The following is a 13,487-nucleotide window of genomic DNA, read 5'->3' as shown; positions in this document are numbered from 1 at the left end:
GCATGCTATAATCTTAATAGGGCCATACCCAGTACTAATACAAGCATCTAAACACGCAAATACACTACTTTTGTCCGCAGTTGGGGTTCTTCGAGACCAAGGCCAAAGGAGACTGGACACCAATGATAACAGAAATGGGGCATAGAGGCTGGGAACTGGCATGCATGTTGGAAACTCCAGAAGTCACAAAAATAGGCCTTGGAAACATGACATTTAAAGTGTTATTTTTCTTTCAGAGGCGTGTCCTGCAAGGCCAGCCTCAGGGGGTTAACCCATCAGCCATCCCCCAGGGAATGCCCAATTACTATGGTCCTCCCCCAGCCCCATATGCTCCTCCCCCTGGGGGACAGTATCCTATGGCAGGACAGGCGGCAGGATATTATCCTCCTCAGGGGCAAGCTGCTGCTCCCCCACCAGGTGGATATCCAAACTATGCACCCCCACCCTATAGTGCAGGACCAGAGCCAAGTGCACCACCTCTCCCTGAGAAACAATGATAACATGGTTCTTCCCAACTGCTAATGCATAACATTTTATTTAGCATAGCATTTATTAAAGGTAACTGTATAAAAATATATTATGTTATAAGGACACTGAAAGTATTGTATTGAAAATCTGGGAATTGATGATTATTACCGGTATGATTATATCTTGGAATCAATGATTATCTGATAATTGTCCTTTTGCTGATAGGACATGATAGCACAAGCATAATTGTGCTTAAATGGAAATATTATCAGACTTCATTTTTGACTAAAATGGTTGTAAAATACTGGTAAATTGAAGCCTGCAATCCTTTTGGGTGTCTACTAAAATACAATGCACTCCCCCCTCTTTTTCTGTGAGTGTTAATCAACTGTGCTTGTTGATTATTCACTTATAAAAAACTCAAGCTCATTATGTAATAATTATTAGTTGTTGCCTGAAAATAGACCTTACTACATGTATTCTTCCAGGATGATACCACTCTTATGTTGCAAGGCTTTTATTTTTTAAAGTAAAATAGAAATTACAATTATACTAAATATTATACTATACCAGACATTTGCTCTATCCATGGTATACCTTTCAACTCCAGCTTGTAATAATATTGCGGTGGCAGGGCAGAATGCCTAATGTGCATGCTATTTCAGTTCAGCTTTGATTGCCTGGATGGTAGCCCTAATCACTTGACCATGCTGCCTCTGTTAACTCCATTTTAAAAATTTGAATGAAGAAATGCAATTCATTTCTTCAGGAGCAGCTACATGGATACAAGCCCGACTTTTTCAAACAGAAGAATCTTGTGTATTTTAGTTAATGGTTTGCAGCCTTGCTAAACATTATGTCCCACTGTTGGTTTATTTTTCCATCACGCTTTTAGCCAGAATTTGAAAAGTGGCCGTCCAAAATGTGCTGTAGGACCTGTTCAAGTGAACAATTTATAAGGCAGCATATGAGAAATAAAACTAACAATTTTCTTTAGAAAGTGGCCATCCAAAGGACGCTTGGACTCCCTTCTGGCAAAAAGCCTGTTTTCCATAATGGGCACCAACTTAGTTACCTTGAGAGGGTTATTTAATAGCCAAGAGAACACTACAAGTCCTAGAAATTTGACGTCTTTAGTGAGTTAAAACTCATTAAACATGTTTGTTATTGCTATTAATAGAAGTTATTTAAAAATTAGAGATCATTAAGATTTCATTTAAGAAAACATTACAATATATTATAAAAATTAGAAAAACATGTAAAGTAAGTAAAGTAGCGGTGAAGTATGTTCATGTAATGGCCAACCCTCTCTTTAACAAGAATAAGAGTGTATACAAATAAATTTGCAAAGTACATTTACAAGCATAATTCCATTCTCAAGTCTCGCGGTTTGTCTGTGCCAGTTTTTCAGTTAGCAGCATTATAATTCTCTAGTATCAAGTCAGTGCCACACATGCGATGCTGCTGCTTAGAAGATTCCAGTCTACCACAAATTACTTCCTGAATTTAATGGGTTACTGTAGAGCAGGCAGTTTAGTGAATGTGCTGTACAACACACAAGAACGAAGCACAACGGCCAAGAGTGAGAGAGTAGCAGTGATGCTCCTCTCCTGCACTTTACACTTCTGTATCATACTGTGCACAACTTTGAGCAAGTTATTTTCTTCTCCCCCAGATTGAAATAAGTCTAAAAAGCACTGCGCAAGAAGTGTCCCCCTAAGTCACCAAATGTGAACAATAAAAACATACTGTCAGGTTGGTGCAAATTAATATTTATTACAGAACACACACACATGTATTACAAGCTCCAGAAAAACTTTGTGAAACAAGCTCCAGAAAAAAAAAAACTGTAATCAGTTATTACTTAAATTACAAGTTGATACAATCTTAATAATAAAATATGTTGAGGTCCTGCCAGGTTAAGTGATGAGCCAAATGGCCTAAAATCTGGGACAAAGCTTAAACTGGCAAACAATGTTGTTGTCAACCTGGTGCCAGGTCAATAAGCATCAACCAAACATCAAGACGTCTCTTGTCAAGTTGGTTGGGATGCTATTGACCATGGTTGGAAGCTTATCAACTTCTGCCAAGGTAAGTAAATGTACTTCACTTCACTTTCACAAGTTTGAAACTTATACTTGTCAAGCAAGAAAGCTCTTGGCATTTGGGACTATCTTGGCAACAACTTCTGACACTGGTAAAAACTCATAGCTCCAGCAAACAGCCACCCAAACTGACCTAGCACCTGCTCCTTACTCTGGCACTCACCGCCCTCTCAGGCAAGGCCTAAGTTCCTAATGCCCCAAGTAGGCACCAAAGTAATATTACTGAATCATACTTTCCTCTAGAAACCATACTTGGTGGTTAATTTCCAACAAGAAACTATGGTACCAGCCTTTTCTCCATTGGTTTACCATTACTACAATCAAAAGCTATCGATAATCAAAGCAATGATGCCCATCATCATTATATGGTAGAATTGTTCCAGAACACCTTGAAAAAAATACAGTGACTCTGATAACTCGAACCCTCGCTAACTCGAACCCCCCACTAACTTGAAGTAATTTGCATTTCCCTTCACCCCATTTTCTATACAATTTTACCCTCAATAACTCGAACTCCCGATAACTTGAACCTTTTACTATTTCCCCTGAAGGTTCGAGTTATCGGGAGTCAACTGTAATTTGAAAATTTCTTGTTTCTCAATCATTGTAATTGTCCTTAGTCACAATCAGTTGTCCTTGTTTACCTTTAGATTCCTATTAGTTCTTCTCATTGATTTTTCCGTTTAGAAAACTATGTGTAATTATGCAAATTCCTTTAAGAAAGTGAAATTACATAGTTGCAGTAAACCACAGCAAATGTCTACTTGCCTTAGTTTACAATAACTAGTCTATCCTCTAGAACAAGGTACATTACAGTTAAAAGCTATTCTACAAAATATACAGCTGAACAGTCATGAGCTCCAACAGCTTGAGATGAAAGTTGTTGCTGATACTAATTATTTTGAACATTCCCTTTACCTGGTGACTCAACCCTTTAAAACAATACAATTAAACTTAAAACCCAAGAAGTAAAAATGCATCAACAAATAACTCAAAATATAGCAAAGTTAGGCAGATTTACAGTCTACACGTACACTAATGAACAACAACACTTGCAGATATCATTCTACAGAGCTAAGTGATGAATAAGTATCGATTTAATAACTTAATATTAAGTTTTAAAAATTACAGTCACATAGTTTTATTTTTGCTTTCCAAGAAGGACTTGCCATGAAAACTACAAAAGTTAGTAATCACTGACAACAATAAATAGTTGAGTTGCTAATTAATATTCTTAGTCTACTCAATAAATTATTGTAAATACATTTCTTTGTGAAAATTACTGTCTTTAAGTCCAAAGTTAACACCTTAATGCATCAGTTAAGAAAATTATTTTTGATTACAAAATATTACTTCTCAATTTTAACATGATGTTTTAACCAATATTATGCCCCTGATTAAAATAACCCTAGACTTACTTATATAAAAGAACCCTACATCTAATTCAAAACAGAAATTAGCGAAAGGGATATTTGACATTTCAACATTGTCGGATGTCATTGTCAAGTAAATGTGCAGCATAGTTTTTGCATTAAAAAAGGATCTACATTTAAAACATCATACATTCCTTTTGCTAACTTTTTGGTTGAAAATATTCCCAATGGCACGATTGTTCAAAAATGGTGCCATGAATTCTATCTCCACTCTCCAGTAAAGATTAAGGAGCTTACATGCACAGTGAATGTTAAATGATGTCAGATCAACAATGATTTTTTAATTCTAAATTTTCCCACACAAAAGTAAGTTTGATCACAAAATTAGGTTTCTCAATTCCAGGTAAAACACTGCTACTGATGTTGCATTTAGACTCTTTTCTCAGTGGTTCATCTGTGATCAAACATTCACTATTGTGTTTGATATGTATCTAAAAATCTCCCTAACAATTCACCAAGTAAAAACAAAATCACAACTATGATGGTGTTTACCAGATTACGATTATGATAACTTTAACTGAGAAGACATATCAAAACTCAATAATGTGTTTCATTACTTTACAAAAACCTCCCCAATTGTAGCAAAAATACTCTGCTGCAAGTTGTATTCTCAACTCTCTTTGTGAGTGTTTGGAAATTAGATGAAACACTGTCTCTTGTGCCTGATAAACATATAGCACTTGACGTTTTTTGATGTTTTGTCAAAATTTTGGTGCCACATTTCAAAAAGACTGCTTGCATTTTAAAGGAGCTCAGTCATAGTTTGCGCATATTGAAAAGTTTAACCTCAATTTTTCAAATTTGTCATTAGTAATTCTGTTAATCTTCTCCATCCCTAGCCATCCTTGTTCCTTTATGGTTATTCATTATGTATTTGGTGTTTTTCTGTCCTATTAAACTGTTATTTTCAGGTTTCCTACCATTTAAAGGTAATTTTGTATGTGGCCAAGATAACTCAAAATACCGTGACTGACCTCCTTAAAAACTAGACATCCCTTTCCTTTTAGGCCATGATTTGCATCTCCCTCCATAACAAAAATCAAATGCCTTAGGTCTCCATGTTTTGAATGATGAAATCTCATTGCAATGACTAATTACTGTGTAAGATTGAAATAATACAATAAAATAAAACAATGTCTCTTCATACATACATGTAAGAACCAGGTACACTGTTAGTAGTACAGTGCCACATTGTTGAATAAAACAAATATTTAACGTCCATTATCAAGGTAAAACTGGAGAACTTGCCATGTGAAAGTGGAAAATATGAGAGCCTTAGAGATTGGAAAGCACAACATATAAATATGGGGAGTATTTGTCTTGAGCACATGTAAATGTGCAAAGCAGTGAAGAATGCACCAATGTTTGTGGTAAAACAACATTAGTCTCACCTTGGTGAAATAACTTTGTTAGGGGTGGAAAGTGAAACTCTTGGGTCTTTGAAATGTTTTAACCAATCTCAAAATCTGGGAATTCTTCGCAATGAGCCACAAAGTCTCATTTTTGTGTGTTTATGTCTCAAAGTCTAAAACTGTTTTACTTGCAGTCTCAGATTTCCAAACAAGAAACTGAGAATCTTGGCAAGTCTCATATTTTACCAATTATCGCCCCTCCTGTTATAATTATGCAAACATTTCCTACTACTTGGAAACATGCCCAATAAATATGGCCACTGCAAAAACACACTTTGGTGCAGGATAATTAGCCAGTGCAAGAAAAATAATCCACTGGTTTGGTTTCTATTCCCAGCTTTCTCCTGACAGTGAATCATTGATTAACCAATAAATACCGCATAACTTAATTGCCTTGCAACATCAAAACAGAATTATCTACCACTTCCTCAATTACATTACTTTTAATTAATAGACAGTGTACATAAAGCCTAAGCTGCCTTGACATTTAATTTATCAGGGAAGGTGCCAAATGGGTAATCCCACAACTTGCTGGAAATACCAAAACCTACAAAACAACAAGTAGAAATTAATTAATAAAATATTTAATAACAACAACAACAACAACAACAACAACAATAATAATCAACTTTATTTATTTATTGAGGGTAGCGCACAACAGTAATCACTGAAAAACCAGTCCACAGCCCTCATATAAATATTTACAGAATAAAAAGATAAAGTGTTTAAAAATTAAAAATATAGAAAGATTCTCAAATATGAAACAATATTATAAAAAGACTAAGATACAAGACACACTAAATTAAAAATATTAAAAAGCAAAGCGTTGGGTCAAGTCTAACAATTAAAACAACAAATTTAAAAATTAAGATCATGATAAAATGGTCCAATTCCTTATAATTGTCCATAACAAGCAAGAAGTTGTAGTGGCCTAGTAGTTATATTTTAGACAGCTGTTAGAGACTGACTTATTGTGAGTCAAAATAAACCAAACCATGTTTGAGCCACATGCAATAGAAAACTTTGAGGTTGCAACTTTTTATCATTTTCTGTACAAGTGCAAAAAGTAATACAGAGATATAGTAAACCTCACTATCTTGAACTCCATGCTATCTCAAATTCAAATCATTTTCTCTTGGTTCAATATACTTTTTCAGCCACTTAAGATCAGCTATCTTGAAACCCAACCTCAACCATTTTTTGTTTCCCTTAAGAATTCTAGACAGAAAGGTTCAACTGCAAGGCAGAACTCCACAAATTAAAATACACTGCCTTATAAGTATTTGCTCTGAACAAAAACTAAAAACAAACTGTTCTAGGTACATGTAGGTATATGTTGACAAGTATAGAAATGTATAGAGGTACTACGGGCTCCAGTCTCTTGTTTTCGTTAATGAACATTTAAAATTACCTACAAAAACAACACTTCATTAAATTGCAGTATTTTAATATTCTTGTTAAGTTCAACCCACCTTTCTGCTGATCCTCAAAATGGTGGGACACATGATATCTTTTCAGCTGGTGGAGATAACTCCCAGGTGTCGGTGATCCATGGTGGAGGTAGTAATGCATGAGATCATATGTAATATAGCCCAACAAACCACCTGCAAAGATACTTCTGGCAATGGCTAGTGGCAAGAGTATAGCAAACACATTGTAGAAGATTGCCGCCAAGACACCAGCAGCTACAGGAGGAAATACCAGTCTTCCACTATCAAAAGGCACCTGAGTTAAATTGAACAATAACAAACTTCATTCATTATTATTGTGATCACCATCAATGCCAATACACTGACCAAACACCCACGAACCACACACAAACACCACTGCCACTCACCCACCCCTACAGTGGCACCCACCAACCACCAATACCATCCAACTCAAATTTCCATTCTAGATATCACATCAATGAAGAAGTTGAAGCCTCTTTGTATCAAGATCAATAAAGATGGTACATGTAGCTTAATGACTGAGTTAGGATGGGCTGGGCAGAAAATATTTGGTTCTCCAGGCAAACATTTTCATGGACATGGTGCAGTTAGCACATGTCCCTCAAGCCATATTTTTTCCCATCTGGCCATGACTCGTTCATGACACACTCAATAAATAAAGTCACATTCCGGTACCACTTAGAACAATAATTTGAATCCTCCATAGGTAGTTATGATGGCGTTACAGGTGTGTTCCAGTTTGGACAAAGAGGATGAGAGAGTTTGTGAGCAAGTAGGAAAAAAGATAACCACTTCACAACACTCATAAAAAAAAACATACAGAAAAGTTTTAAAATCTTCAAACCTAGCATCAAGGAAAGTGGACAAAATAATATTGACTCTCCTTGTGCCTAATTGTCAGGTTCACAAGGTATTGTGGTAACTGTATAGCTGTCATCTATTTTCTATGGGAGGATTGTTTGTTATTAGGACCAATGTCATTTACCAAGTTAATGCCTGTATCTCCAGTAAAAATGAGACAAAATAAACTTACAGTTTTTGAGTTATTTTTTTGTGAAAAAAATACCTCTTAGTTGGCGCGTTGGGTATGTTATGGACGGGTCAATGGATGAGTGAGTGAGTGAGTGAGTGAGTGAGTGAGTGAGTGAGTGAGTGAGTGAGTGAGTGAGTGAGTGAGTGAGTGAGTGAGTGAGTGAGTGAGTGAGTGAGTGAGTGAGTGAGTGAGTGAGTGAGTGAGTGAGTGAGTGAGTGAGTGAGTGAGTGAGTGAGTGAGTGAGTGAGTGAGTGAGTGAGTGAGTGAGTGAGTGAGTGAGTGAGAGATGTATGTATGTGACACCAATCAGATTGGATCTACTATAAACAGCCAATCAAATTTCTTGTTGTTAAGGTTAATGGTATGTGAGAAGATTTGATCCCGACGCAGTTTAGAAGGGCCATATTTATTCTTCTATAAAAGAGGAGGAAGTATTCATATATTGGGTTTACTTCGACGTTTTCTGTGGGTTAGGTTGACGATTTTAGTTACGACGAGATGAGCCTTGAGGTTTGAAACAGTTCGTGAATTAGTAGTATGCAAATGCAATGAGATATATTTATTTCTAGTTACAAAGGTAACTTGATACTTTTGTTTTTTACAAGGAGTAAATTCAATTAGAGGTCATAAATCATCACTTCCAGTTCTTAGGACATGTTTTAGAGGAGACAAGGCTATTTAGATTTGAAACAGTTCTAACATTTACAATAGTAAGTGCAGGTAACGACTGTTTTGTTCTTGTTGCATGCAAATATAACGAGATATTTTTATTTTTTAGTTACAAAGGGTAATTTGACACTCTTGTTTTCACAAGGGAGTAAATTCAATTAGAGCTGATGAATCGTCACCACTCTTTCCCACAGGATGTTTGCTATCTTTAGTTACAAATGGTAACTTAACACTTTTGTTTTTTACATGGGAGTAAATTCAATTAGAGCTGACAAGTTATCGGCTATTGTTCCCAGGATATTTAACAACAAAAAGCTTTCATTTCTGGACGGTTTGTACCTCTCTGCAGTAGACATCTATTTTTATTTGATAGGCATTTTATGACATTCTTTTCAGTCCGATATTTTTAAAGCTAAAAAGTATCAAAACTGCTCAAATGTTCTTTGAAGACTGCGTGGCACCAAGTTAAAGTGCAATTTAATTAAATCAGACTTTCAATGTGTCAGAGAGGTTTTTTTCTCTTTCTTTCTATTTTCAGTGAAGTAGTGTTGTTGCATTGTGTTGTGTAAAAAGGGTAAACTTAGGACTCGTATAAAATGCGAAAAGGTTTCTTAACTTGAGTATTTTCGAGCAAAAATTCCTCTTGGGGGTGGGAAGGGCTATGTGATCAGTGAGTGAGGGAGTTATGCATGTGCACGTGTCACACCAATCACAGTGTGGGTTGTATCAAAGAACGCATCAAATAAAAAAATAAGATGGTATCTATATTAATCTGGAGATGTGTCGGATTACTGTAGTTTGTTCAGTCAAACATTTTATGGCTTACTATTTAGCTATCTTACCATTACCAATGTAACATCATATGTACATCATAAATTCCTAGTTTCTTTCTTGCTGTACATCGCAACCAAAAAAACTTGTCAAATTAACCACATCATTGCTGTAAACAGCTCCATGAATGCTCCTATCTCCAAGACTTCACAAAAAAAATAATAACTCTTGCACGCCTTGCATGCCTATGTTTTAAAATTAGAGAAACTATAATTAAAAAACAAAACAAAACAAAATACAAGTGTATCACTAACCTTATGATGTTGGCCATGAAGAAAGAAGTGGATTGTGATCCAAAATGGCGAATCAGCAGGGACATGATTGATTAGGTGAAACAAGAAACGATGCAAGCAATATTCTACTAAAGACCAAACAAGAATGCCTATCAGGAACAGCAACGTAAACACAGAAAAGACCTTGGGCTCTGAATTTAGAAAATCTGGATTAATGTTTCCAATTCCATTCCTAGCAGTCAGATCTTGGTAGGCCACAAAGCACACATAGAGCATTGTTGGTATCCAGATTATCGGCACCACGTACCAGGGCGTCATTGAAAAGAACTCCACAAAGTCAGACTCAAAGAGTCTCAAGGGTCGATCAACAGGTGAGTGAACCCAGTTTAGGTAGTCTGCACCAAGTTTTCCCACTTGCGGCAGAATTGCTTTGTTCCAATCAATGAGATCCTGAAAAAGTAGCACAACGCAGAGTGTTTTCAGAGAGGAGGAAAGTTAGCAATACTGAACCATTTAACATGTTCATGAGTATCACACTTTGCTGCAGTTGTCTGTTACATAGACTATGGCTGTTTAACAGGTAACTGGATTTAATTGCCACAGTGTATCCCGTAGGTGAGTGTTAACAAAAACTAACTACTATGCTATCTTTTGAAATACCAGTGTGCAGCAAAAAAGTCATTACTTCAAAATATGCTACAGTGTACTTACATGTAACACATACATGTACATTAAATATACAGTTCATGAATAAAAGGAATCATTTACCATAAATAGTTTACCCCCAAAATAATCGTAGAACATATAATTCAACACTTCATACCTCCCTCCATCCATCCATAGGCAGATTTTCTTTAGTAGTTGAGTCAAATTCTTTGTCATTTTCCTGTTATTTATAAGGAAAATTTAAGTCAAAAGGAGCCAACAATGCACGTACATTATATAAATTCAAATAATTATATATTTATTAATATGTATTAACAACAACTAGTATCAAAGTGACCACAAAAATATTTCGTCCACAGTAAAACATTCTCAATGAAATTTATGGCCCACAGAAAGTACAAGTCATACATGTAGTGATAAGACTTAGGAATTGTGACACTGATGAATTGCAAAAGTACATGTAGCAACCCTCACCCTGTCAGACATCGCTTGGCTTTTTGTAATTAGTGAGAGCATTGGGAATAACAAATATCACATGTATCACAACAAAAACACCTGATAAAAAACTAGATGACGTACAACCATCATAAAATATATTTCCAATAAAATTATACTTAAAAAATGACAATAGATCATTTGAAAAAAAATAGGCTTTTAGCCACTAGCTTTTCACGCTGAAGGGAACAAGTAACACACAAAGGCATATGAGAAATGAAAAAAAAAAAAAAAAACCTGGAAAAAAAGGAAAGTGCATGGTAATTCTTTAATTTCACCAACATTGTGTCAAAGTATAGTGCCACTCTCTCAATCCTATAGAAAAACATTTTGATGTATAACTTGGTCTAAAAAATTCTGTCAAATACTGCACAAGTCAACAATAGTTATTAATTCATTCATTTATACTGTAAGACATACACTTCACCAATAAATTTTCACGTCTTCCAACAAGTTTACTACAGGTGGTGTGACATAATACATAAGTTGACTGAATTGGGTTGAGCCAGATGGGAGGATATTGGCTCTTGGCCAGGATGCATGGACCTTGAGCCAATTATCTCCCACTCAGACAATAGTTATTCTACACTATGTAATTTAAGCACCTTTGCATTTACATGCTCTTATGATATGTAACATTAAAATGGTGACCCAAGGAGACTATCATGTAGCTCAAAAGATTATAAATTACCTTTTAGATTTTTGCTGACTGAACAGTCCTTACATTAGACAAAGTAATAATTTCAATGTGTCACAGTTCTAGAGTAATAATTAAGTTAATTCAATTAAACGGCACAACTCAGTGACAGATATTTCGATCAATCCTCATCATGCATGTCCACACAATAATTTACAGCTGTCATAACGGTGCCCCTCCAAGCGACACCAACATGGCATCTCAATACAAAGCTCTATAAATAATTATTAGTGTCAAACAGTTCTTTGAATAATGTACGTATGAAAAACCACACAGACCTAAATCTTGGTGAGATTGTTTATATATATATCAAACATATATCACATCCCAGATTCTGGACTTTATTTATTGATTGGTTATGATTTGCATTTTTCATGACATGACAGATAAAACCAACGATTACAAGCCTACTGTAACTGTGCTCATGTCTAATTATTATAAGCTAACTAATCACAAACTGAATGCATTGTTGGCTGTACCTTTTGATTGTTACTGCTCAATTGCACAGTGAAAACAATTAGCATAATTTAAGCATATGTTGTAAATACATGTACATGAAGAAGTGAACAGCTCTTTCTAGAAAACCTTGAATATTCTAAATATTAAGAATTCACAAACTTCTTATTCCCTCACAAAATTCAGCAAAACAAGGAGCAAAGAACCTTTGCAAATAGATAAATGTTGTTTACAGGTATGGGAAATATATATGTATTATTCTATTTGTAAACATGGTTTGGAGTCTTACATGTAACCTTGGCTTCAAAACTAGTTAGCTAAAATATGTGCATGTGTTTTGCTTACATCTGGAGGGAGGAAGTTCACAGCGTAGTTTTATGGCGTTCAATTATGCAAAACCCTCTTCTCTGGTTGAGAAATTGAAACTGCTGTGTAAAAACACTTGACTAGCTGTTACACTTACTTCCAGAACAATCCTTATGCCTCTGGACACTTTACCAACACAACACGTTTGTTATTGTAATTAGATATTTTTTGGCGATTAAGTTACACCTGGTGATAATAACAAATACTAAATTCATAACTGGTGCTTTCAAATGGATATTTTAACATTTTTTTATTCCACTGAGAGAGAAAAAGCCCTAGGGTTGACAAAACATTTTACAATTATAAACACCCTATGAAAAGCATTCTTGTTAAATTTCCATGAGAAACCGGCATTTTAAAACATTCGTGAGGCAGCATAAAATATCAAGACATATTTTTCCAGCACGGAATGTCTGTAACTCTGCAGTAAAAAAAACCTTATTTCAAACAGCAGTACCTATAGACCTTCTTTCCGTTCAGTATTTCACCGCTCTAACGTTGTTTTGAAATTATATTAAAATCTAACGGAGAATCCAATTATAAACTTAGCTTATGCAATGGTACAATGAGGAGGAAGTCAAGCGTAGAGAAAACAGCGTCCAGCTCAACTAGATCATGCAGTATGAAACAGACAAAGCTGTAATATTTCACTACAAAACAACACAAAAGACACTCACTGAAAGCTTTTTAACAACGGTGATCATTAACGAGAATGTGACATGCTATAAATTTATTAAAAGCTTTAGTAAAGAGCCCTACACAAGCAAATTTGGCGCTCGATTGACCTCTCTCCTGGGGGAAAACGCCTTCAAATGCTTATAAGCAAACTGCCTCACGAGAAACCAAACGCTATCAGGGTTGGACAATTTTACTTACCTCGCCTTTTAAACGTCCTATGAGGTATTTTCTAAGCCATCCATACGCAAACGTAGTGTGTTTGTGAGGATCATCTTGAGTCATCAATGTTGTCACATCTTGGCCAGCAAAGGACAACAAAATATCTTTCCCACCGGGATGGCGCTCGAGAAATTCGCTAATATCATACACCTTTCCACGGTGGATCAACCAAAAATCTGTCTCCGTGTTGTGCTGTTGCACCTCCTCTACAGAAAACTGAGGAAGTTTCATTTTAGCAACGCACCTTTCTGCGTCACTTTTCGCCATTAGGTACG

The 13,487-nt window shown here is 35.7% G+C and overlaps 2 protein-coding genes across 2 annotated transcripts in view; one reads left to right on the top strand and one right to left on the bottom strand.

The window, feature by feature from the left end:
* Positions 1-1,836, top strand: part of LOC110068292 (uncharacterized) — a 12,753-nt gene extending 10,917 nt beyond the window's left edge. The window contains exon 8 of the mRNA XM_089297444.1: positions 81-1,836. Coding sequence (XP_089153570.1) covers positions 81-497 — 417 coding nt within the window. The 3' untranslated portion in view covers positions 498-1,836. The remainder of the gene's footprint in view (positions 1-80) is intronic.
* Positions 1,837-2,224: 388 nt separating this feature from the next.
* On the bottom strand, positions 2,225-13,479 carry LOC110068268 (fatty acid 2-hydroxylase-like). The gene is made up of 5 exons (XM_020775647.2): positions 13,192-13,479; positions 10,459-10,521; positions 9,657-10,085; positions 6,891-7,143; positions 2,225-5,965 (listed from the first exon to the last, which is right to left on the bottom strand). The coding sequence occupies exons 1-5, from the start codon at positions 13,477-13,479 to the stop codon at positions 5,889-5,891; spliced, it is 1,110 nt and encodes a 369-aa protein (XP_020631306.1). The 3' UTR covers positions 2,225-5,888.
* Between the last annotated feature and the right edge of the window lie 8 nt (positions 13,480-13,487).

The sequence above is a fragment of the Orbicella faveolata genome, unplaced genomic scaffold (assembly GCF_042242905.1).
Source record: "Orbicella faveolata isolate gen_17 unplaced genomic scaffold, um_ofav_v1 contig_3, whole genome shotgun sequence".
In the NCBI taxonomy this organism is placed as follows: Eukaryota; Metazoa; Cnidaria; class Anthozoa; order Scleractinia; family Merulinidae; genus Orbicella; species Orbicella faveolata.
The sequence above is the reverse complement of the archived record's forward strand: the minus strand, read 5'-3'. Positions and strand labels throughout refer to the sequence as shown.